Here is a 23,674-nt window from a genome sequence, read left to right as displayed (position 1 = left end):
CCAGGCTACCCTGAGCCAGAGGCTCCCAAATGCAATCCTGACATGGGGGCTCCTGCCTGACCCAGGGCACCCCAGATCCCGATCCAGAAGCATTCCAAACCAGGACCATCCCTAGCAGGGGGGTTCAGACCTGGGCTCATCCCAAAGTGGCGGCTCTGAACCCGGGGGTCTCCCAGCACAGGGCCATCCCAAACGGGGCAGGCGGGTGCATGGTCCCCAGCTCTGCTGCACCAGAGTATTTATTGTACCAGGAGAGGTTTATTCAGAGACGCTTTTTGTTTTCTAAAAGGCGACTATTTGAGGGTGGGGGGTCCCCCACACCTCGGTCTATGCAATCCCCGATTCCTGCAGCCAGCTTTTGTACGGGGCTCTGCCCCACCGCCGGCGGTTTCTATTAAAGACACGTGAAACAAACCCAGTGTCCATCCCAGGGGAAAAGGGCTCAGAGTCCCTTGGGGCTGGTCCTGGTCCTGCCGTGGGGATCAGCCCGGGATCAGGGGTCAGTCCTGGCTGGGCCCTGCCGTGTGGGGTGGCTGTTTCTGGGGGAGGTGCCCCTGCCCATCCCATGGCACCAGAGCCATAATGTTCCCTGTCAAACACCAAACCACCATTTTACCGCCCAAACGCTCTCCACCTCCCAATCCTTCCCCAAGGCGGGGGCAGGAAGGAAAGGCCAGCGCTGCTGGGCAGTTCTCAGCGAGTGGCACACGGATTTATTGGATTTATTGATTGCTTTGGGGTGCTGGTGCCCCCCGGTGCCCACCTGGGGCGGGGGGCACGGCGCGAGCGGGGCGGGGGCGAAGCGCTGCCATTTCCATCCTCCCTCTCGCCCCGGCCGGGCGGGAATGGCTCCACATAAAACAAATCTCTCTATAGTTTCTCTCTCTCTATACAAATATAGAATATATATATATCTCTGCCGATATATATATACAGCTCTTCTCTCTCTGGAAAGGATAAAGGTTAATTTGTCTGTGCATGCACGACCAAAGCCACCAACCCCCGGGGACAGTGGGTGCCGAGGGACGTGCGCCCCCCCCGCCAGCACCCCGAGAGCCGGGGGGGCACATCCTGCATCCCCAGGTTATTGCTGGTCAGGTCCCATCCTGCTCCCAAACAAGCGGAGGGGGAAGAAGCCGAAGAAAGGAAATGCCACTGCAAAGCGCCGGCGAGCTCCTTGTCACCTGGCCAGCACCCAGTGGCACCTGCCTCGGGGCACGGGGGACGTGGTGGCACCGCCCCGGGGTCGTGGGGGGCAGGCACCCGGTTCCAAGGCAAAGTCTGGATAAGGCGAACAAAAATGAACTAAAGAACGGCGGCCGCCCCCAAAGCGGGCGCTTTGCCACCCGAAAGTGGCCCCGTGGCCCTGGGTGCCGGTGGCCGGGGCTGGCCCCACGGATGAGCTTGGGGACAGGGACACTGTCATAGGGCTGTGCTCTCTGATTCCTCCTCCTCCTCCTCCTCCTCCTCCTCCTGCCGCGGGGTCACGCTGGGCCCCGAGAGTCTCTGAGCTGCCTCGGGCGGGTCCCGGCACAGGGCGGCATCCGGGGACACGTGGAGGGAGGGGACCTCAAAACGGAGCAGACCTGCGGGAGGGCACAGAGATGGGGACACCCACCGGGCTGGCACCGTGTCACCGCCGCCAGCAGGGGTGGCACCACCGCCCCCTGCTCTGTGGACCCCACCCAAGCCAGGGCGGTGACACCAGCTGTCCCCACACACTGCCCGTGTCCCACCAAGCACAGGTGACACCAGCTGTCCCCACACACTGCCCGTGTCCCACCGAGCACAGGTGACACCAGCTGTCCCCACACACTGCCTGTGTCCCACGAAGCCCTGTCCCACCGAGGGCAGGTGACACCGCTGTCCCCTCTCCCAGGGGACCCTCAGGGTGATGCTGCACGTGTGAAGTGACAGGGTGACCACAGCCACAGGTAGGCAGTGTCACCGTGTCCCTTGCTGAGAGCAGAGCAAGCCCCTCATACAGAAGAAGCATCTCTGCCCCTCCTGCCCAGCTGAGGGGCGTTACCCAGGGACATTTCTCAGGGACATTGCCCAGGGATGTTTCTCAGGGACATTGCCCAGGGGACATTTCTCAGGGACATTGCCCAGGAACATTTCTCAGGGACATTGACCAAGGGACATTTCTCATGGACATTCCCCAGGGATATTTCTCATGGACATTCCCCAGGGACATTTCTCAGGGATGTTGCTCAGGATGTGGCTCAGGGATCTTGTCCCACAGTGGCACAGGGGAGCTGCACCTGAGCCAGGGGTGATGCCAGGTGTGATGCCAGGTGTGATGTCAGGGCTGCATCCATGCCAGGGTGCCCTGCCAGGCCCACAGCAATGCGTTGGCAGAGCCACACTGATGCCAGTGCCACCCAAAGGCAGGTGGCAGCCCCTGGGGACACTGTGACCGCCCCTCACGGCCACTCAGGCTGTCCCACCCCTCACAGGCAGGACAGGCACGCAGGGACAGAGCCCTGAGTCCTGCCAGACCCCACGGAAGGGACACTGGGACACTCCCCCAGCCTCTGTGTCCTCCGTGGTCCCCAATGCCACCTGCACTTGCCAAGCACCCCCCGGCAGCAGCGCGGGGACCCCGGAGGGACACGGCACCGCCAGAGCCCAGGGCCAGGGCGGGCAGAGCAGCAGGGACAGCAGCGCAGCTCCCGGGGATGCCACAGTCCTGGTGACACTGCCACCTGCCATGGGACACAGCCAGCTTCCCGATGCCTTGGCACCTCCCTGGGCTCATCACCACCGTCCTGGGGACAGTCCCACTTTTCCAGGGGCATCACCACCTTCCTGAGTGCATGGCTATTGTCACCTTCCCAGGGACATCACCAACTTCCTGGGGACGGTTCTGCCTTTCCAGGGACATTGTCACCTTCCCGGGGAACCCCGCCACCTTCCCGGGCTCAGTTCTGCCTTTGCAGGGACAGTTCCACCTCTGCGGGGAGGGTGCCACCTTCCTGGGGACATCCCCACCTTCCAGGGCGCACTGCTGTCTCCTCAGGGCCATTGTCCCCGTGCCGGGGGTCTCTGCCACCCCCCCGGGAGCCTCCCCCAGGGTTACCTGTGCCGGCGCCGTCCCCGGGCCCCGCGGTGTCCGAGCGGGGCGGCTCCGGGGGCTGGGGGGGCGCGGGGGCGGCCGGGGGCGGCTGCGGCGGGGGGGGCAGCGCGGGGCGCGGCCGCGCTTTGGGGGCGGCCCGGGCGCGGGGGGCGGCGGCGGCGGCGGGGGACGGCAGCAGCGGGGGCGGCCCCGCGGCCGGGGCGGCTCCGGGGGGGCCGTACGGGGACGGGGTGCTGGGGGGCGTCGGGGACAGGCTGGCCGGGGACGGGATGGGCGCCAGCTTCTTGGGCCCCCCTGCGGGACAGAGACAGCGACAGGGCCGCGTCAGGGCCGCGCCACCGCGGGCGCCCCGCGGCCCCCGGAACCCCCAGCCCGCTCCTACCTTTGCGCAGCGAGTGCGGGCTCTGCTCGGGGGGCGGCCCCGGGGACAGCTCCGGGGGCCTGAAAGTGCTGGGGCGGGCACGGGGCACGGAACGGGCACGGCGGAAAGACAGAGAGAACGGGGAAAGGGAAAGAACAGCCACGACAGAGATGGAGGGAAGAGGGGAAAAAATATAGAAAAAAAACCCTCGCAAAATGGGAAAATGGAAAGAGGAAAAGGGAAAGAAAAGGGGAAAAAGAAATGGGAGAAAAAGGAAGAAGAAGGAGAAAAAAAAAACCCAAAAAAAAAGGAGAAAGGGAAAGGGAAAGGGAAAGGGAAAGGGAAAGGGAAAGGGAAAGGGAAAGGGAAAGGGAAAGGGAAAGGGAAAGGGAAAGGGAAAGGGAAAGGGAAGGGGAAGGGGAAGGGAAAGGAAAGGAAAGGAAAGGAAAGGAAAGGAAAGGAAAGGAAAGGAAAGGAAAGGAAAGGAAAGGAAAGGAAAGGAAAGGAAAGGAAAGGAAAGGAAAGGAAAGGAAAGGAAAGGAAAGGAAAGGAAAGGAAAGGAAAGGAAAGGAAAGGAAAGGAAAGGAAAGGAAAGGAAAGGAAAGGAAAGGAAAGGTTTCAAGCATATAAAGGCAAAGAATAAAAAGTAAAATTAAAAATTAAATAGAATAAAAATAAATGAAAAGTAGAATTAAAACAATGGAAAACAAAGATTAAGCATTCAAAGAATTGGAAATAAAATTAAAACCAAAAAATGCAAGAGAATTAAATGATAAAGTTAAGTGGAAAAATTAACAAAGTAAAGAAAACTCAAAAATCATGAAAAATATTATTAAAAAAATAAAACAAAAATAAAGCCAAAAATCAAATAAAAGGAGAACGTAAAAGATGAGCCATATGAATAAAAAAGAAAATTGAAAATAAACAGTGGAAGAACAAGAAGAAGAAGAAGAGGGAGAGCCGTGAGCTCCTTCCCGCACCCAGCGCTCCACACCCGCTGTCCCCTCCCGCCCCCCGGGCTTGTGTTCCCCCCCCCCGGGCCCAGGGTCCCCCCGGGCGGCGGTGACACCCCCAGCCCCCCCAGGGCCCCACGGATACCTCGGGGGGCCGGGGCTGGCAGCGGGGGCGGGCGGGGGAGGGAGGCAGAGCCGCGGGGACAGCGGGGACAGGGCCGGGGGGGGCAGTGACACGGGGACAGCGGGGACAGGGCCGGGGGGGCAGTGACACGGGGACAGCGGGGACAGTGACACAGGGCCAGGGCCAGGAGGACAGGGGGGCACAGTGACACGGGGACAGGGGGGGACAGTGACACGGGGACAGCGGGGACAGGGCCAGGGGGGGACACTGACACGGGGCCAGCGGGGGACACTGACACGGGGACAGGGGGGACAGGGCCGGGGGGGCAGTGACACGGGGACAGCGGGGACAGGGCCGGGGGGCACAGTGACACGGGGACAGCGGGGACAGTGACACAGGGCCAGGGCCAGGAGGACAGGGGGGCACAGTGACACGGGGACAGGGGGGGACAGTGACACAGGGCCAGGGCCAGGAGGACAGGGGGGCACAGGGCCAGGGGGACGGGGGGGGGACAGTGACACGGGGACAGCGGGGACAGGGCCAGGGGGGGACAGTGACACGGGGCCAGCGGGGGACACTGACATGGGGACAGCGGGGACAGGGGGGGACAGTGACACGGGGACAGCGGGGACAGGGGGGCACAGTGACACGGGGACAGCGGGGGACAGTGACACAGGGCCAGGGGGACGGGGGGGGGGACAGTGACACGGGGACAGCGGGGACAGGGGGGGACACTGACACGGGGCCAGCGGGGGACAGTGACATGGGGACAGCGGGGGACAGTGACACGGGGACAGTGGGGCACAGTGACACGGGGACAGCGGGGGACAGTGACACGGGGCCAGGGGGGCACAGTGACACGGGGACAGTGGGGCACAGTGACACGGGGACAGCGGGGGACAGTGACACGGGGACAGTGGGGCACAGTGACACGGGGACAGCAGGGGACAATGACACGGGGACAGGGGGGACAGGGACACGGGGACAGCAGGGGACAATGACACGGGGCCAGGGGGGCACAGTGACACGGGGCCAGGGGGGGGACAGTGACACGGGGCCAGGGGCGCACAGCGCAGGGAGCAGAGCGGGGCGGGCGCGGGGGCGCTCAGGGCGGGCAGCGCTCCCAGGGGCTCGGGGGGTCCTCGAGCTGGGGTCCCCGGGGCCGCCGCTGCACCAGGCGGCTGCAGGGCCAGCTCTGCTGCAAAGGTACAGGAGGAGCGCCATAAAAAGCGGCAGAAGCGACACCAAGGCGAGGGGAAATCCATAAAAGAGCAGAAGCCTTGGTGGGCGCGGGGGAGCGGCGCGGGAGCCCTCGTGGTGCCGATCCCCCCGCTCGTCCCACGGCATGTGAGGTGTGAGCACCCCGGCCCGGCTCGGCTTCACTTTTGGGGCAGAAAAGGGCGATTTATGTGCTTTCTCCCACGTGAGCTGTGCAGATTAAACTCGGGCTCGGCCCCTGGGCAGACGAGGTCTCAGAGGGCGCTGGGCTCCCCGAGGGCTTTCTCTGCACCTTCCTGCAGCACCTCCAGCCCGAATTCCACTAGAGCCCAGTGACACCCGGGCAAGGGGCCCTCAGGAAAACCCCTGAAGGCAGCGTGGTTCTCACGGGAATGTCAGGATAGGGTGGTGTGCTGGTGGCTGCAGGGATGCTGAGCATCCTCCTCTGCTGCCCCAGGATTCTGCTCCCCTCCCGGAGATGCTGACCCTGCTCCTTTCTGGGATGCTGAGCATCCTGTCCTGTCCTGTCCTGTCCTGTCCTGTCCCGTCCCAGCACTCTGCTCCTCTCCCAGGGATGCTGAGCATCCTCTCCTGCTGAGGTTGTTTCCTGCTGGGGTTGTTTCCTGCTGGCCTCTCTCGCGGGGACGATGCCCGGCTCGGGGACAGGAGGAGGTGCCACTGTCCTTAGGTGTCCTTACCTTGTCCGCTCGGCTGCCGGGGGGAAGCCGAAGCTGGTGGGAGGCGGGGAGGGCGTTGCTGAGATCTCCGGGGGCTGCTCGGGAATGGGCGAGTGGGGCGTGGGGGGCAGCTCGGCGGGCGGCGCCGGGGGCTGCGCGGCCGGGGGCGCCGAGCTCGCCTTGCGCCCCGCGGAGGTGCCTCGGCGAGCCACCCACGAGGTGTCCATCACCCTGACGCCCATGCTGGGGACACAGAGACGGGGGTCAGCACCTGCCTGGCAGGAGGGCACCGCCAGCACACCCCCGCCACTCCTTCAGCGTCCCTGACACGCCTCTTCCACCGGGAAACTGCTGGGAATGAAACTACAGGGCAGTAGGGCAGAGGGGGCAGCGTGGGATGGGTTTGTGTCACCCCCTGGCCACCTCTGCCTTCCTTGAGAAGCACCAGGCACCAGCACCCTCCCAGCACCCTGCCAGCACCCTCCCAGCAGCCTGCAGAGGATACGGTACCTTTGGATTTTCCTAAGGCTGCATGGGCAGAAACAAACAATGATTAATGTGAAAATGCCCTAAAACTGCACAGTGCACAGGGACAGAGGTCACTGCTGGGCAAAGGAGCTGTGAGGCTGAAGGGCTTTGAGAGAGGGGGCAGGGGGGCTGAGCAGGGACCAGGCTGTGCCAGTGGTGGGACAGCTTGGGATACCCTCAGGGAATGGGGGCATTTTGGGTTGCACAGAGTCCTGGGGCGTTTTCTGGAGCCCACTCGACTGTTTGAGGTCCCAGTGAGGTGTGATGGAGGGGGACATGCACAGGCTGGGAATGGGCAGCTTTCCCCTGGAGCAAATGCTGCAGACCTTGAGGACACCAGGACACCCATCTCTGGCATGGCACAGCCACAGTGTCACCCATGGGCCACCCCACTCCCACCTGCACTAGGGCAGGCACGGAGCCCTGGGCTCACCTGAGCCCCCCAAGAGTCTGGCATGGAAATCAGGGGGTCCTTCCACTCTGGGACCACCCAACCTCCACCAGCTCAGTGCCACCCACCCCAAGGTGACGCCCAGCATCCTCTCCTGCTGCCCCTGGGATGGTGTCAGAGCCGCCTGCTCCTGTCCCCAGTGTCCCTACCTGTCCTTCTTGCAAAACCCCAGCATCCTGCTGTCTGTCCTGCCCAGCCCCAGTGTCCTGCTGTCTGTCCTACCCATCCTTCTTGCAGAACCCCAGTGTCATTCTGTCTGTCCTGCCCACCCCCAGTGTCCTGCTGTCTGTCCTACCCGTCCTTCTTGCAGAACTCCAGCATCATGTTGTCGGTGGCCACGCTGAGCGGGCGCCGCGCCTGCTCGTGCTGCCGGCGCTCGCCGTGCTCCATGTCGGGCGAGGGCATGGAGCTGTAGTTGGCGTTGTGGTTCACGTGCAGGGGGCTGCCGTAGTTGCCCGTCACGTTGAACTCAATCTCTGGGGGCACAGAGGATGGTGGGAGGGGAGGGACTGGGGGCGTTGGCGCTGCAGGGATGGGCTCAGTGCCGTGCTGAGCCTGGCCAGAGCCCTCCCTGAGCTCCAGCAGCAGAGGGGGCTGGCAAAACCAAACCCGGGAGCTCTGAGACCCTCCCCAGGAGGTGCCAGCAAGGGCAGCTGTCCCCAGGCACGCCCTACCTCCCGGGAAGAACCAGTCTGCGTGCTGGATGAGCGGCTCGATGATGCCCACGATCTGCAGCGACAGCGTCGTCATCATCTCCGTCATGTTCCTGCAGGGGGGCGGCAGCTCAGCAACCCCCCAGGACAGTAGGGGCCCAGCAGGGTCCCAGCAGTGTTCCCAACAGTGTTCCCAGTGGGTTTCCAGCAGGATTCCCAGCAGGGTCCCAGCAGTGTTCCCAGCAGGGCTCCCAGTGGGATTCGCAGCAGGGTTCCCAGCAGGATCTGCCCCTCAGCAGTCCCACAGTGGGATTCCATCAGGATTCCCAGCACTGTTCCAGCAGGATTCCGAGCACTGTTCCAGCAGGATTCCCAGCACTGTTCCCAGCAGGATTCCCAGCACTGTTCCCAGCAGGATCTGCCCCTCAGCCCCACCCAGCACTCACCCCTCGGCCTGTGGCCACAGCAGGTTGGGTCCCAGCACGATGGCCACGTTGCTTGGGGTCATTTTGTTGATATCCTGGTACTCGGTCAGCTTGGCCAGGAATTTAATCACGTACCTGGAGAGTAGATCCCAAAGGGGTCAGGGCATGGGCCACACCCTGTGTGTCCCATCCCCGTGTCCTGCTGGCCCAGGCTCACCTGATGTTGTTGTAGTTGGCTTTGGGCAGCTTCTCGCAGGCGTTCCAGAGAGCCTGCAGCCGTTTCTCCTGATCTGGGATGCTGCAGGGGAGGGGAGAAGGCGTTATCCCCCATCCCCACCCTGCCCTGGGGCTGAGGACCCTGCCAGCCCCACCCCTGGGGACCCTGTGAGACCCCCAGGCTGCCACCAACATTATGGAAGTAAATTAAGTCCCAAAACCTGTCCCAAGGAGAAGGAAACCCTTTGGATTTCCTTTCAGCACTCCATGGCTCTCAGAGCCCAGAGGAAAGATCCCAAATGCTGTGAACCATGCCAGAAAAAGCCCAAAGCATCCCCGGGAACCCAGGCTGTCCCTACCCGTGCCATGGAGGAATGAGGGGACGTCCCAGACTCACTTGGAGGCCTGGATCCACTCCTCGTACAGCTCGAAGGTCATCAGGGGCTCGGGCAGCTCCCGCAGGTAGGACTTGAGGGCTCCTGTGGCACACAGGGGACACGGGCATTGGCACTGCAGGTGGCACTGGCTGGTGGGCACCGAGCTGTTCTGCTCCTGGGCACCTGGACCCACATCCCCCCAGCCTTCCCCCAGCCACGCCCTAAGCACCCGACCTGGAGCAGCCTGGGGCATCCCCAACCCAGCACCCACCCGTGCCACCCCGCAGCCCCTCCAAGCACCTTCCCTCTGCATGGCAGCACCTCTCTGGGGCAGCCACTGTCCCAGTTTGTGTCACCTGCCCACCCACTGAGGGGACACCCTGCCCCATTAGCCAGGCCATTAATTAATGACAAAATCAATTGAACAAAATCAGACCCAGCATCAACCCCCGGACTGCACCACTGGTTCCTGGTCTCCAGCTGGACTTGGTGCCACTGATCCCCCTCTGGGTGCCCTTGGGGGCGCCCGGAGGGGCCACCCCACCCCGAGGAGCCCCACCTGCGATGGCATGGGGGTCAGCTGAGTACTCCTGCACGTCCACCACGCAGCAGTCCAGGGCAGCCTTGAGCTTCTTCAGCTTGGAGGCCGAGGGAGCCACTCGGAAGAGACCCTGGGCAGAGGACGGTGTTGGACAGGGCTTGGGGCTGGGCACGTCCCTGGAGCCCCCCAGGTCCTCACCCTGGTCCTGGGGACACCTGTGACCCCTTCCATCGTGCCCAGCAAGGGTTGGACATGGGACCAATTCCTCCTGCATCCCCAAATCCAGCAGGGACACACCTCATCCTATATCCCCAAATCCAGCAGGACCCACTTCATCCTATATCCCCAAATCCAGCAGGACCCACCTCCTCCTGCATCCCCAAATCCAGCAGGGACACACCTCCTCCTATATCCCCAAATCCAGCAGGACCCACCTCATCCTATATCCCCAAATCCAGCAGGACCCACCTCCTCCTGCATCCCCCATCCCAGCAGGACCCACCTCATCCTGCATCCCCAAATCCAGCAGGACCCACCTCCTCCTGCATCCCCATCCCAGCAGGACCCACCTCCTCCTGCATCCCCAAATCCAGCAGGACCCACCTCCTCCTGCATCCCCAAATCCAGCAGGACCCACCTCCTCCTGCATCCCCATCCCAGCAGGACCCACCTCCTCCTGCATGCCACATTCCAGCAGCATGGTGACACAGGCCTCCACGGGGAAGGCGATCTCCCTCCCGCTGACTGCCAGGTGCTCCTCCAGGGGCTTCCCAAAGGAGGGTTTCTCCATCCAGGCCTCTGTGATGGGCAGAGGGGGCAGAGGAGAAGGAGGGTGGTGCCAGATCCAGCAGCCCCTCCCCAAAAGGCCCTTGGGTCACATTTTGGCAGCAAATACTCTGCATGGGTGTTGTTAGGAGAACAGGACCCTGCAGCTCTGGCCTTTTCCAGCCATCACAGGATTTCAAAGGAGCTGGATAACATTTTCCACAGGGGTAACAACAGGCAAACATTTGCAATATTCTGCCCTCCTTCCATCATGGTGGACGGGGATGGGATGGGATGGGATGGGGATGGGATGGGGATGGGATGGGATGGGATGGGATGGCATGGCATGGGATGGGATGGCATGGCATGGCATGGGGTGGGGATGGGATGGGATGGGGTGGGATGGGATGGGATGGGATGGGATGGGATGGGATGGGATGGGATGGGATCCCCTGCCAGCTCTGGGACAGGCGGGATGCAGGCAGGACAAGCAAAGGGAGGGTGCTCAGCTGTCCCTGCAGGGTCACAGCGCCCATCACAGCCCCTCGGTGCCACAGGCAGGGACAGACCTGTGGGCACTCACCTTGCTGGGCTTTGATCTGTGGCAGGAAGTTCTGCAGGAGGGCCAGGGATTTGCGGTGGTACTCGGCCTGCACCTCGATCAGCTGCGGGGACACAGCACCGGGGTCACTGCACTGCTGGGACGGGGACAAGGACAGCCCGGGGGGGTGGCACTCACAGTTTGAAAATAGTTTGCATAGTCGACTTCTTTGGCCACAAAATTGTACATGTCAGCCGAGAGCTGGTCCTGCGGGGACAGAGGTTATGTCACTGTCCCTGCCTGCTGCCCTGGGGCCACCAGCACGGCCCTTCCCCAGCCACCAGCAGGGAGCAGCTCAGTCCAGCGGGAGCCAGGGTGGCACAGGGTTGAGGTTGGTGTCTCAGGGAACGTCTCTGCCAGTGCCAGGGCTGGGTGAACCCAGGGCTGAGCTCTGCCAGGGCTGGGTGAACCCAGTGCTGAGCTCTGCCAGGGTGGATGTACCCAGAGCTGGATGTACCCAGTGCTGAGCTCTGCCAGGGTGGATGTACCCAGGGCTGAGCTCTGCCAGGCTGGATGTACCCAGGGCTGAGCTCTGCCCCAGGGCTGGATGGACCCAGTGCTGAGCTCTGCCCCAGGGTGGATGTACCCAGAGCTGGATGTACCCAGGGCTGAGCTCTGCCAGGGTGGATGTACCCAGGGCTGAGCTCTGCCCCAGGGCTGGATGGACCCAGTGCTGGATGAACCCAGGGCTGGATGAACACAGGGCTGGATGTACCCAGTGCTGAGCTCTGCCAGGGTGGATGTACCCAGGGCTGAGCTCTGCCAGGGCTGGGTGAACACAGGGCTGGATGTACCCAGGGCTGGGTGAACACAGGGCTGGATGTACCCAGTGGTGAGCTCTGCCCCAGGGTGGATGTACCCAGGGAGTGGGAGCCCCTCCAGCTCCAGGGATGTGGAGGATGAGGATGGAGCAGCTGGGGATGTCCTGCCTAGCTGGGGAGCATCACCCCCAGCCCCTGAGTTGTGTTTGGGGCCCAGCCAGAGGAGGGGCAGCACAGGCAGGGGAAGGAGGGTGCAGAGCAGGCTGAATGGAGAGGCTGCAGCCTTCCCCAGGGTCTGGGAGCCCCCAGACTCCTCGGCCAGGGGCAGCCCCCAGACCCCTCGGCCAGGGGCAGCCCCCTACCCTGCAGATCTCCACTCTGTTGGCCGCCTCCTCCATCTCCTCCCTGAGAGCGTCGGCTTTGGCTCCCGAGGGCTGCAGGTTGCTGGCCAGACCCGAGGACTTCACCGACTGCTGCCACCTGCGGGAGGGACAGGGACAGTCGGGACCTGACCGCATCCCAGGGCCCTGCAGGGCCACCGCGGCCCCCAGGGCTGAGCAGCTCGAAGGTGATCCGAGTCCAGCTGGGATTGAGCCCCACTCCCAACCCCAGCCCCACAGCGCTGCACAGAGCAGGGAAGGAATTCTGTTCAGCGGGATAAGGAGGTGGGAAGAGAGGGGAAGGGGATGGGAGAGCCTGGACATGATGCTGGGGACTGTGGACACCTCTCAGACCCCTCCCAGGACACTCTGGAGCGGGGGCTTGGATGACTCGGGAGTGCCATGGGACAATCCTGAGTCACCCCTGTTCCCCTCAGTGCCACTGCAGGGACAGCAGCACCCAGCTCTGCATCAGAACTCACCAAGACAGGGAAAAAAGCACCAAACAACCCTTTCTGCCAGAAAAAAATACACTTCTGCTGCAGAGGGCAGACAAGGAAAAGGAATCCATGGGTTCTGCAGACAGGAGCAGAAATGGTGGCTCATTGCAGAGCTGGACTCAAGCCCCCAGAGGCACAGCCAGGGCTCCCTGTCCCAGAGGAACTGCGGTCCCAGGGCCCAGGAGCTGCTCTCCTGGAGCCCCCCATGCCTTGGGAATGTTTGTTTCTTATAAAACCCTCGAAGGCACTTCCTACCTCGTCCTGGAGGAGTCCATGTCCAGCACCAGCTTGGCCAAGTGCTTCCTCTGCTTTTGGATATTTGGGATCTCCACCTGCGGCAGCACAGGGAACAGGAGGAGGTGACAGCCCTGGAGAGGTGTCCAGGGACACCCACACCCCGGGGCTTTGGGCTGGGTGGGCGAGGATGCAGCTCCCAGGGTGATCCCAGGGTGACAGGGCCCAGCTGATCCCTCTGTGTGTCCCACCCGGAATGAGCCCAGCTCAGCCCCAGCTCCAGAGGCCCAGAGGAGCAGCCCTGGGGCACCCAAACCTCCTGGGGAATGGGGAGGGCAGGAAGGGCTCTGGGCATGAAGGGCACCCTGGGGACCCATAGCTCACCGCAGCCAGGACAAGGGGGACCCTGGGGACCCCAGGCTCACCTCAGCCAGCCCAAAGGGCACCCCAGGGACCCCAGGCTCACCTCAGCCAGCACGAAGGGCACCCCAGGGACCCACGGCTCACCTCAGCCAGCCCAAAGGGCACCCCAGGAACCCACAGCTCACCTCAGCCAGCACGAAGGGCACCCCAGGGACCCCAGGCTCACCTCAGCCAGCACGAAGGGCACCCCAGGGACCCCAGGCTCACCTCAGCCAGCCCAAAGGGCACCCCAGGGACCCCAGGCTCACCTCAGCCAGCACAAAGGGACCCCAGGGACCCCAGGCTCACCTCAGCCAGCACGAAGAGCGGCTCGATGACGTCCCGCTCCACCTGCAGCTCGAAGTGGATCAGCTCCTGTGCCAGCTTGTCCTCGGCCTCCCCGCACAGCCGCAGCATCTTCCTGCAGGGACAGGCACGGCTGGGGACAGCGGGGACTGCCCTGCACTGGGGGGACAGGGCACCCACCCCCAGGACTCCAGGAGTGCCACAGGACAGCCCCTCCTGGGCACAGGGTAGAGGGGGGCAGCCAGGGAACCTGGGCATCCCGGGTGCCAGGAACGCTCATTCCTTCAGTATTGCACTTATAATGGAATAATAGTAATTAAAGTATTCTATTATTATATTATGACATATTTAGCTATGTTATTATGCTATATATTAGTATTGTGTTGTATATTATCAGATATTACATATAACATATAACATATTACATATAATATATATAATATATTATATATATAATATATGTAATATATATATAATATATATAATATATATATTATATATATTATATATATATGATATATATATTATATATATTATCTATATTATATACTATATATATTGTATGATGTATAATATACAATATAAATATATTATATATTAATTACTATTATTGTTAGGCCAGTCTGAAATTGTATGGACTTTAAATATCTATTTAAATAAATATAAATCTAAAATATATAAATAATAAATCACATATAAATATATGAATATGCATAAAATATGTAACGATATAAATTATAATACAGAAATATATAAAATGTACAAATATAAATATATGAATACTGATAAATTATGTATAAGTATATAAATAGTAGTAACTAAAATATAAATATATAACATACATTAAAATTGATATAAAATAAATATAAATGTCTATATATGCAGATTAGATTGTATGATCACAGGACCCCAGCCCATACAAGGAGGAGAGGAATTAATTACCATGATCCCCCCAGCCCCTCTGGAGTCAGAGGCAAGGAACAGCAGCATTCCCCATTCCCAGCACATTCCCAGCACATTCCCAGCACATTCCCAGCACATTCCCAGCACACTCCCTGCACACTCCCTGCACACTCCCAGCACATCCCAGGGCAGTGCAGGACCCATTGCAGCCGCAGCCCCCTTACCCCAGCAGGGAGTCGTCCCCCAGCACCGCCGATCCCTCCATCAGACACTGCGCCAGCGTCGTCAGCGGCAGCTTCTTCTGCAGAGAGAGGGGGGGCTGCACTCCAGATCCCCGGATCCCCGCATCCCCCTGGATTCCCGGGTCCCCCAGACCGCCCAGACCCCTGGATCCCGGAGCCTCACCGAGCGCTTGTCGGCATCCAGCCCCTGCTGGCCCTGCAGACAGGCTGTCAGCTTCTTGTGGGTGCTGTGGGACACCTGCTTCACCAGCTCCAGCCGCTTCTCCACCTGTGGGAGTGACAGAGCCCATCACTGGGGATCCCAACACCCAGGGATCCCATCACCCATCACTGGGGATCCCATCACCCAGGGATCCCAACACCCATCACTGGGGATCCCATCACCCAGGGATCCCATCACCCATCACTGGGGATCCCAACACCCAGGGATCCCAACACCCATCACTGGGGATTCCAACACCCAGGGATCCCAACACCCAGCGATCTCATCACCCAGGGATCCCAACACCCAGCGATCTCATCACCCAGGGATCCCAACACCCATCACTGGGGATCCCAAAACCCAGGGATCCCATCACCCAACACCCAGGGATCCCAACACCCAGGGATCCCATCACCCATCACTGGGGATCTCAATACCCAGCGATCCCATTACCCATCACTGGGGATCCCATAACCCCGGGATCCCATCACCTGGGATCCCATCCCTAGAGGGGCTGGGACGCTGTGGAACCACCAGGGAGCTGCTGAGGGGTTGCAGCCCCCCCGGGAGGTGCCCAGGCACCCATGGGCACCCCAGGATGGCTCCGAGGGGGCCTCACCTGCAGCAGATCCTCGCTCAACACCTCGGTCTTCTCGGCCCTGCAGGACAAGAGAGGAGAGGAGCCATTGGTGAGGGGTGTGGGACACGCAGCAGCACCCCCTGCACGCCACGGAGCCCGGGATGTGCTTTTCCTTTGGATGCAGGGGGCATTTAAGGCTCTCTGCTCCCACCAGCCGTGCCTCATCCCCTGAGGAAGGAACTGATGGAGCATCTCCACAGTCACTGCCGGGCACCATGCCGGTCCAGGGCCTGCCTCCCATTTCTGCCTTGTTTTCCCGTTATTGCCAGGGAAGCAGGGATCCAGATTCCCGGAAGGAAGCGGGCAGTGCTCCGAGAGAGGCGCTGCGGCCGCGGCTCCCCAGCTCCGCACCCCGCCGAGCCCGAGCGCACACGGCTGAGCCGCCTCACACGGGCCAGCCATGGGATGGGAGGCGGCAGCTGCTGCCCGGGGCCTCCCAGAGCCCTTTGCTGCTCACTGCAGACGGATTAACCGCTCCAGAGCCCGCGGCAGCCGCTGCCTTCCCGAGGGAGGAGCGCTGGGATGCAGGAGACACAAACCCGCCGTCCTCGGCCCCTGGACCCGCAGCAACCAGAGCCCGGGCCCTGCACCACAGCTGCTCAGGCTCATTGAAACCATCACATCCGGGTCATTTGTTCTTTTTCCCAGGGTTTTTAACAACTTCGGTGCATCCTTTCACTTGGAAAAACGAGCTCGGTCAGTTTGAGCTGGGGCAGAGCTGTCACTCAGCCAATCGGTCCCCAAAGGTTCCTCAGGGACAGCGAGAGCTCGGTGCTGCCATCCTGCAAACACCTTAATTTCCTGAGCCTGGTCCCTTCCTGCCCTCTGGGCTGGATTCTCAGCTTGGAGACAGGGGGGGAAGTGTTGGAGCAGTGGAAATAAGGAGCAAACACAGAGAAGGCTCAGACAAGGAGCTGCTCATACACAAATACATCTCACCCAAAGCCTTGCAGAAAGTGCAAATCACACAATCACGGAATGGTTTGGGTTGAAGGGACCTCAAAGCCCCTCCAGTGCCACCTCTGCCTTGGCAGGGACACCTCCCCCTGCCCCAGGCTGCTCCCAGCCCCAGTGTCCAGCCTGGCCTTGGGCACTGCCAGGGATCCAGGGGCAGTCCCAGCTGCTCTGGGCACCTGTGCCAGCGCCTGCCCAAACCAACTGCATTAAATCTGCTTTGGGCATGAAAGATGTCCCAGCACCCGATTTAAGGTGGTTTAAAAATAAATTAAATTAAATCGAATCCTGTTTATGTTAATTTTAAAAATTAGTTATTGAAATGAACAGATTAGATCCCCTCTAAGGAGCACTGCCCACCTGGGAGCAAGAGCTGAGCAGCTTCTCCTCCTCTGGGAATCACCTTCACTCTCATTTAGACAGGATTGGAAGTGACACAGAATTAGCACAAACAGGGAAAAAAGCAGCAAATATCCACAGGCACAGCCACACGGTCCGTCCCCAGCTCGGGATATTTTTAGCCTCCTGAAGGAGTGGGAGGTGGCAGGGAGTGAGGCACCGCTGGCACGTCCCTGCTGCTCACTCCCCAGGAATCACTTCCTCACTTGAGCAGGGATTTTTTCCCGTGTTTTCTCCTCTCCCAGGCAGGAGGTGGGTGGGATCTGCACAGCCCGGGTCCCACGGGCAGCTCTGTCTCCCAGCAGCCACATCCCAACCCGTGCTATGCCTTCAGGTGTGTTTGGGCAGAAGAAAACAACATTTCAGAGAGAATAACAAAAACCTGGCCTTGATGTGTTGTAAAGCACATCCTGAGTGTGAGAAACCCCCGTGTTTTCACGGGAGAGCATCCCCTGGGCCAGCCCTGCACAGCCCTGCTCCCTGCCAGGGAGGAACTGGGCTTTGAAGAGAGGCAACAACCAGGCTGCAGCGTTTTGTGGGTTGGGATAGCAAAGGGGCTCCAATCAATCCCACTTAAGGACGAGTGATGGTCCCAAGAGAGGGGGACAGGGACCCCCCAGTTTCCCTGTCTGGTCCCTAATTCCCCAAAACTTCATTGCATATGAGTTACACACATCCCGAGGGAGCACCCCTTGGGGACACAGCCAGCATTCCCAGCTCCAACAATTTTCCTCTTTCCTTTTGGCAAATAAAATCCTGCTCCTCCCCTCCAGCTTTCCACCCGAGCCATTTTTCCCAGCACAAACCCGGGCCCTGTCCCTGCAGGCAGCTGGGGAAAGGGACAGTGACCATGGGGAGCCAAAGCCAGCGAGTGGGGACACAGGCACAGCGTGCTCGGGCTTTGCTGCTGCACAAGTTCACTGCTGCCAGCAGAAATCAACACCAATCAAGCAAATTATGTTGATTCCCAAATAAATACACGAGTTTCCAAAGCCTTCGCCTGGGGAGGTGCAGCAGAGCCAGTGCTTCCCTGGAGCATCTCCTGGTGCCAGCCACCTCTCCTGGCTGGAGCACCCAGCACTGTCCCCTGCCACCATCCCCTCTGGTGCCCACGACAGGGAGCTGCCAGCCTTGGATGTGACCCTGAGCTGCAAAACTCGGAGCACGGTGAGGATTTCATGGCAATTAATCCCTGAATGGGAAAGCATCGCACCAGTGTGGGGACAGCAGGAGCAGGGACGAATCTGAGCAGGAGCAGGGATGAACCATCTCCATTGCCAGAGCACGCCCATGGTGCCCCACACAGCCCCTCACCTCCATCTCTGCACAAACACCCCTTGCCCCCAGCCCCAGCCACCCCTCGCTGCAGCCTGCCCAGAAATATTTAATCACTACTTAATTACCAACGCTGATTCCCTGATTTCTCTTTGCTCTAGCCTAAAAATAGCTCCACCGGTGGAGAGGAGGCACAAACACCCAGCCGAGGCCGTGCCGTGCTGATTCCCGGGGCCGGGTCTGCCCCACATCCCGCCCGGACACGGGGACAGGCCCGGCTCCATCCCTGGCCCCATCCCCGGCTCCATCCCTGGCTCCATCCCCTCCTGCCCCACATCCCGGACACGGGGACAGGCCCGGCTCCATCCCTGGCTCCATCCCCTCCTGCCCCACATCCCGGACACGGGGACAGGCCTGGCCCCATCCCCTCCTGCCCCATCTCCCTCTGGTGCCTGTGAGAAAATTCCAGGCGCTGGAGTCCCCAAAGCCCAGAGGGGAGGCTGGGAGTGAGCTTCATCCACAGCCCCTGGGGAAAGCACTGGGCACCCTCTGCGTTTGCCAGAGGGAGGAGGGAGCCCCTCGGTGTCAGCCCCAGCCCTGGAAGCGCCAGGCTCCTCATCCAGGCTGGATTCTGCCCCAAGGCCGCGCTGTCCCCACCTTCTGCCGCCACCTGAGCTCTTGCGGCCACCGCCTCCCGGGGACACCGATCCCGGCTCAAGCCGGCACCCGCCCAGCCCCAGCGGAGCCACGGATTTTTCCCGGTGCTTTTTCAGCAGGCAAGAAGCAAAACATCAAATATTGATATCCTCAAATCGCTGCTCAGCTCCCGCGGGAAACGGCTCCGACTGCAACATCCAGCGCGACGCGGGGACACGGCCCCGCCGGCGCCTCCCGGCCGCGGTGACACGGTGCGACAGCCTGGGGACACAGCCCGGGGGGCACAGCTGGGGGACACAGCCCGGGGACATGGTGCGACAGCCCAGGGATCACAGCCTGGGGATCACAGCCCGGGGGGCACAGCTGGGGGACACAGCCCGGGGGACACAGCCTGGTGATCACAGCCGGGGGACACGGTGTGACAGCCCGGGGGCACAGCCCGGGGAGCGCTGCCCACCCAGGGCCAGGGCCGGGCTCTGCCAGGCTGCAGCAGCAGGAGGAGCAGGCAGGGAGGGCTGCAGCCGCTTCCCTCCATCCTGCCCACAGCTGGGCAAAGCGAGGCCAGCAAAGCAAAATGGGAGACAGATTCTGCAAGGCAGACTCTTGTCCTCATCTCCCGCTGCCTGCCCGGCCAGCTCGGTGCTGGCATGGCTTTGGCACGGAATGCTCGGGGCTCTCTGCTCCCGGCGCTTCCCTCCCCGGGGTCGCATCCCCAGCTCGCTTCCATCCCGATTTAGCAGCCCTGGAGAAGCCCCTGCAGGGCGCAGAGCCCCGAGGCAGCTGGAGCAGGGACAGAACCCTCAGCCCGCTCGCTCCATGAATATTCCAGGCTGCCAGCGCTGTCTCTTTGCGAGGAGGATAAAAATATCCCCGGGGCTGCCGGGATCCGCCGGCTCCGGAGCAGAAACCCCAGGGGGCTGTGCTGGCAGCAGTCACCGGCACCCCGAGGTGCAGATGGGGAGCCCGGCTATTTACAGGGTGCTGTTCCCTCCTGCAAACCCCGCTGGGAAAATCCCAGGCTCTGCTTTTATTCCCTCTGCCCTTATTCCGTGCAAGCAGAAAATGTCCTTCCTTCTTGCCGGGCGTTCCTGCAGCACCAGGAATAAACCCGCGGTGTTTAAAGGCTTTGTCTGGAGGCGCGGCCGTCCTGGGGCTTGGAGAAGCATCTCCCTGTGAGCCAGCGAGGTGACATCCAGCCCCAAAGGCCACCACTGACCCCGGGATGGGGGACACAGCGTGGGATGCTCAGAAAGGTCGAGGAGGAAAAATCCAACCCCGCCGAGCTTCCGCCACCATTCCCGGCGAGCTGCATCCCCTCGGTGCCGCTGGGGAGCCCAGCGCGCCACTGTGCAGGTGCTGATTTAATCCCCATGGGAAAAAATCCCCACGGAGCCCGTCCTGGGAAATTCCCAGGGCTGTTGGAGTGACTGAGGTGACATCCTGGTGCCACGGTCCCGACGGGACAGACAAACACAAATAGCGATAAAAGCACTTTGCAGGAAACATCCTCAGAACGCTCTACAGACACTCTTTGGCTTCTCTTCCCTTTTCCACCTCACGGAGATAAATATCCCTGCCCCTCACAGACTGGCACAGGAATTCTTCCCAAGGCTGGGCACCAGGTGTGGGGCTGGGCTGGGCTGAGCATCCCCAGTTCTTTCTATCAAGAGAAATGGCAAGGAAACACCAAACCCAAAGTAAATAAAATAAATAAACGCAAAACAAACCAAAATAGAATAAAATAAACGCCATGCTCAAGGCCCAGCAGAGGTTCCAGTCTCCCCCCCTCCAGCTCCTGTGGAGCTGCTGCTCTCCCCAGTGGGAGCACGGGCTCCGTGCTGGCTCCCAGCATCCCAGCGGAGCCAGGACACGGAACAGCCACCGGCGGCACTGCCGGGCTCCCGGTGCGCCTGCACCATGGTCCCAGTGCCACGATCCCACTGCCATGGTCCCAGTGCCACCATCCCACTGCCACGGTCCCAGTGCCACGATCCCAGTGCCACCATTCCAGTGCCACCATCCCACTGCCATGGTCCCAGTGTCACGATCCCAGTGCCACCATCCCAGTGCCACGATCCCAGTGCCACGATCCCAGTGCCACCATCCCAGTGCCACGATCCCACTGCCACGATCCCAGTGCCACCATCCCAGTGCCACGATCCCAGTGCCACCATCCCAGTGCCACCATCCCAGTGCCACCATCCCACTGCCATGGTCCCAGTGTCACGATCCCAGTGCCACGATCCCAGTGCCACCATCCCAGTGCCACCATCCCAGTGCCACCATCCCAGTGCCACCATTCCAGTGCCACCATCCCAGTGCCATGTCCCCTGTGCCACGATCCCACTGCCATGATCCCAGTGCCATGATCCCAGTGCCATATTCCCAGTGCCACGATCCCACTGCCACCATTCCAGTGCCACTATCCCAGTGCCACAATCCCACTGCCACGATCCCAGTGCCATGATCCCAGTGCCACATTCCCAGTGCCACGATCCCTGTGCCACGATCCCAGTGCCACAATCCCAGAGCCACGATCCCAGTGCCATGATCCCTGTGCCACGATCCCTGTGCCATGTCCCCTGTGCCACGATCCCAGTGCCACGATCCCTGTGCCACCATTCCAGTGCCATGATCCCAGTGCCACATTCCCAGTGCCATGAGCCGAGTGCCATGCTGTCTGTGCCACGATCGCTGTGCCACAATCCCAGTGCCACATTCCCAGTGCCACCTTCCTAGTACCACACTCCTACAGCACCCTGGCACCACACACCCCCCATGCTCACAGTCCTCATTCCCACTGCACATTCCCGCTCCGCATTCCCACGCTGGGCACCTGCCCGGCATTCCACACCACTCCCGTGCCGGATTCCCGCACCAAGCCCCGGAGCTCCCGAGCCGCACTCCCTGCCCGGCACTCCCGCACCTGCCCGGCACTTCCTGCCCGGCATTCTCGCACCTGCCCGGCACTCCCGCACCTGCCCGGCGCTCCTGTACCTGCCCACATTCCCGCACCTCCCGCATTCCCGCACCTCCCGGCGCTCCCACAGCCCCGGGCCGGAGCCGCTGCCAGCCGGGCCCGTGCCCGCTCCAGGCCGTGGGGCAGCGCCGCCAGTGGTGCCACGGGGCACACGGGGGCACGGGCGGTGCCAGCAGGAGCCCTGGCGCTGCCGAGGGGCACACGGGGGCACGGACGGTGCCAGCAGGAGCCCTGGCGATGCTGAGGGGCACACGGGGGCACGGGCGGTGCCAGCAGCAGCCCTGGCGATGCTGAGGGGCACACGGGGGCACGGGCGGTGCCAGCAGCAGCCCTGGCGCTGCCGAGGGGATGCGGAGCCGCCGCTCCAGCTGTGCCACTGCCCCAGTGCCGCCACGGGAAGGGAGATAAATAAATCCTCTTCCCGCCCCCGCCCTCCGGTACAAAATCTCCAGGAATTACACAACAGCCACCGCCAAACCCAGGCCTGGCCGTGCATGGCACATACGGCATTCCCGAGGGCATTCCCATGGGCATCCCGGGGGCATTCCCGGGGGCATTCCCGAGGGCATTCCCGGGGGCATTCCCGCCGGCACGGCTCCGGCTCCAGAGCCCCACAGTGCCCCCAGCCCCACGGCCAGCAGGGCCGCCCTGGGGTGCTGGGGGGGCAGGGCAGTGGGGCACCCCACAGCATCGGGGCTGTGTCCCCGCAGCCCTGGGACATAGGGGACGGCAGGACGGGGGGACAGACAGGGAGCTGTGGGTAAAGGGGACACAGAGTGGGGCAGGGCGGGTGTAGGCGGGCAGGCAGGGGTTAACTGGCAGGGGGCAGGCAGGGAATGGGCAAGAAGGACGTAAGGGGTGGGTACGGGGGCAGTGGGGCAGGCAGAGAACGGGAGTGGGACAGACAGAGGGACAGGGAGCAGGGCCAGGGGTAGGGAGTGGGGCACAGCGAGGACAGAGTGTGCCAGACAGGGAGCAGGGCAAGGGGCACAAAGGGAGCAGGAAGGCCGTGGGGTAGGCAGGGAGTGGGATTGGGGCCAGTGGGGCAAGCAGGGCTCAGGCACGGAGCAGCGGGGCAGGCAGTGTGGCAGTGGCACAGGTGCAGCATCAGGGCACTGGGGCAGGAAGGGAGGAGGGGCGGAGGGGCAGGCAGGGAGCGGATGAGTGTGGGATGAGGACAGTGAGGCTGCCAGAGTGCAGGCAGGGAGCAGGAACAGTGGGGCCGGCAGGGAGGGGGCAGAATCAGGGCACTGGGGCAGGCAGGACACAGGGGATCAGGGTGGTGGGGCCGGCAGGGAGCGGGCAGGGAGCTGGGAACGGGCAGGTGCGGGTGCGGCGGGGCGGGCGGGAGCAGGCAGGGCGCGGGATGGGGCTGTGGGCAGGGCTGGGCTGGGTCCGTCCCCATCCCATCCCATCCCATCCCATCCCATCCCATCCCACCCCGTCCCATCCCGTCCCGTCCCGTCCCTACCTGCCCACGGTCTGGTTGGCGAGCTGGCGCATGCGGTTGAATTGCTTCTTCATGGTGGCGGCGGTGCGGGCGGTGCGGGCGGGCAGCGGGGCCGGGGGCAGCGGGCCGCCCCTCCCGCATCCCCGCCCGGCGCCGAGCCGGGCCGGGCCGAGCCGAGCCGAGCCGGGCCGAGCGGGCCCCGCCGCCCCTGCGCCTCTCCGCGCCTCCGCCTGCGCTCCGCGCCCCCCGCGCCGCCCCGCACCGCCCCCGGCCGCGGCGGACATGGGAAATGTAGTCCGGGGCCGCCCGCCCCGGCGGGCTCTCCGGGCCGGGGGGTGGTCTCGGAGCGAGCCTGGAGCCGGGCATCCCCCCCGGCGTCCCCCGACTTCCCCCCGGCATCCCTGGGCGTGGCCCCGCATC

At 62.1% G+C, this 23,674-nt stretch overlaps 1 protein-coding gene across 4 annotated transcripts; it reads right to left on the bottom strand.

Moving 5' to 3' along the window:
* Positions 1 to 690: 690 nt before the first annotated feature.
* On the bottom strand, positions 691 to 23,437 carry ARHGAP44 (Rho GTPase activating protein 44). Of its 4 annotated transcripts, XM_054516854.1 has the most exons (21): positions 23,276 to 23,436; positions 15,519 to 15,558; positions 14,861 to 14,965; positions 14,680 to 14,756; positions 13,556 to 13,667; positions 12,866 to 12,942; positions 12,093 to 12,210; positions 11,108 to 11,176; positions 10,952 to 11,033; positions 10,274 to 10,401; positions 9,622 to 9,733; positions 9,083 to 9,164; positions 8,687 to 8,767; positions 8,491 to 8,604; positions 8,066 to 8,157; positions 7,687 to 7,867; positions 6,923 to 6,940; positions 6,434 to 6,655; positions 3,462 to 3,529; positions 3,083 to 3,373; positions 691 to 1,586 (listed from the first exon to the last, which is right to left on the bottom strand). In XM_054516854.1, exons 1-21 carry the CDS (start codon positions 23,326 to 23,328, stop codon positions 1,423 to 1,425), a joined length of 2,286 nt encoding a protein of 761 aa, XP_054372829.1. In that variant the 5' UTR covers positions 23,329 to 23,436; the 3' UTR covers positions 691 to 1,422. The 4 variants fall into 4 exon arrangements, with proteins under 4 accessions (XP_054372829.1, XP_054372830.1, XP_054372831.1 ...); XM_054516855.1 differs by lacking the exon at positions 6,923 to 6,940 and having other exon boundaries at positions 23,276 to 23,437; XM_036394514.2 differs by lacking the exons at positions 3,083 to 3,373; positions 3,462 to 3,529 and having other exon boundaries at positions 1,481 to 1,586; positions 23,276 to 23,435.
* Positions 23,438 to 23,674: the final 237 nt, after the last annotated feature.

The sequence above is a fragment of the Molothrus ater genome, chromosome 19, assembly GCF_012460135.2.
Source record: "Molothrus ater isolate BHLD 08-10-18 breed brown headed cowbird chromosome 19, BPBGC_Mater_1.1, whole genome shotgun sequence".
NCBI lineage: Eukaryota > Metazoa > Chordata > Aves > Passeriformes > Icteridae > Molothrus > Molothrus ater.
This window is presented reverse-complemented; position numbering and strand designations above follow the sequence as displayed.

Bases quoted from the DNA above. Each gene is read 5' to 3' on its own strand.
- ARHGAP44 (XM_054516854.1), bottom strand. From the start codon at position 23,328: ATGAAGAAGCAATTCAACCGCATGCGCCAGCTCGCCAACCAGACCGTG. The intron at 12,943-13,555 runs GTGAGCCTGGGG...GTGCTGCCGCAG, and splicing joins CGCTCTTCGTGCTGGCTGAG to GTGGAGATCCCAAATATCCA. The intron at 12,211-12,865 runs GTAGGAAGTGCC...TCCCTCCCGCAG, and splicing joins ATGGACTCCTCCAGGACGAG to GTGGCAGCAGTCGGTGAAGT.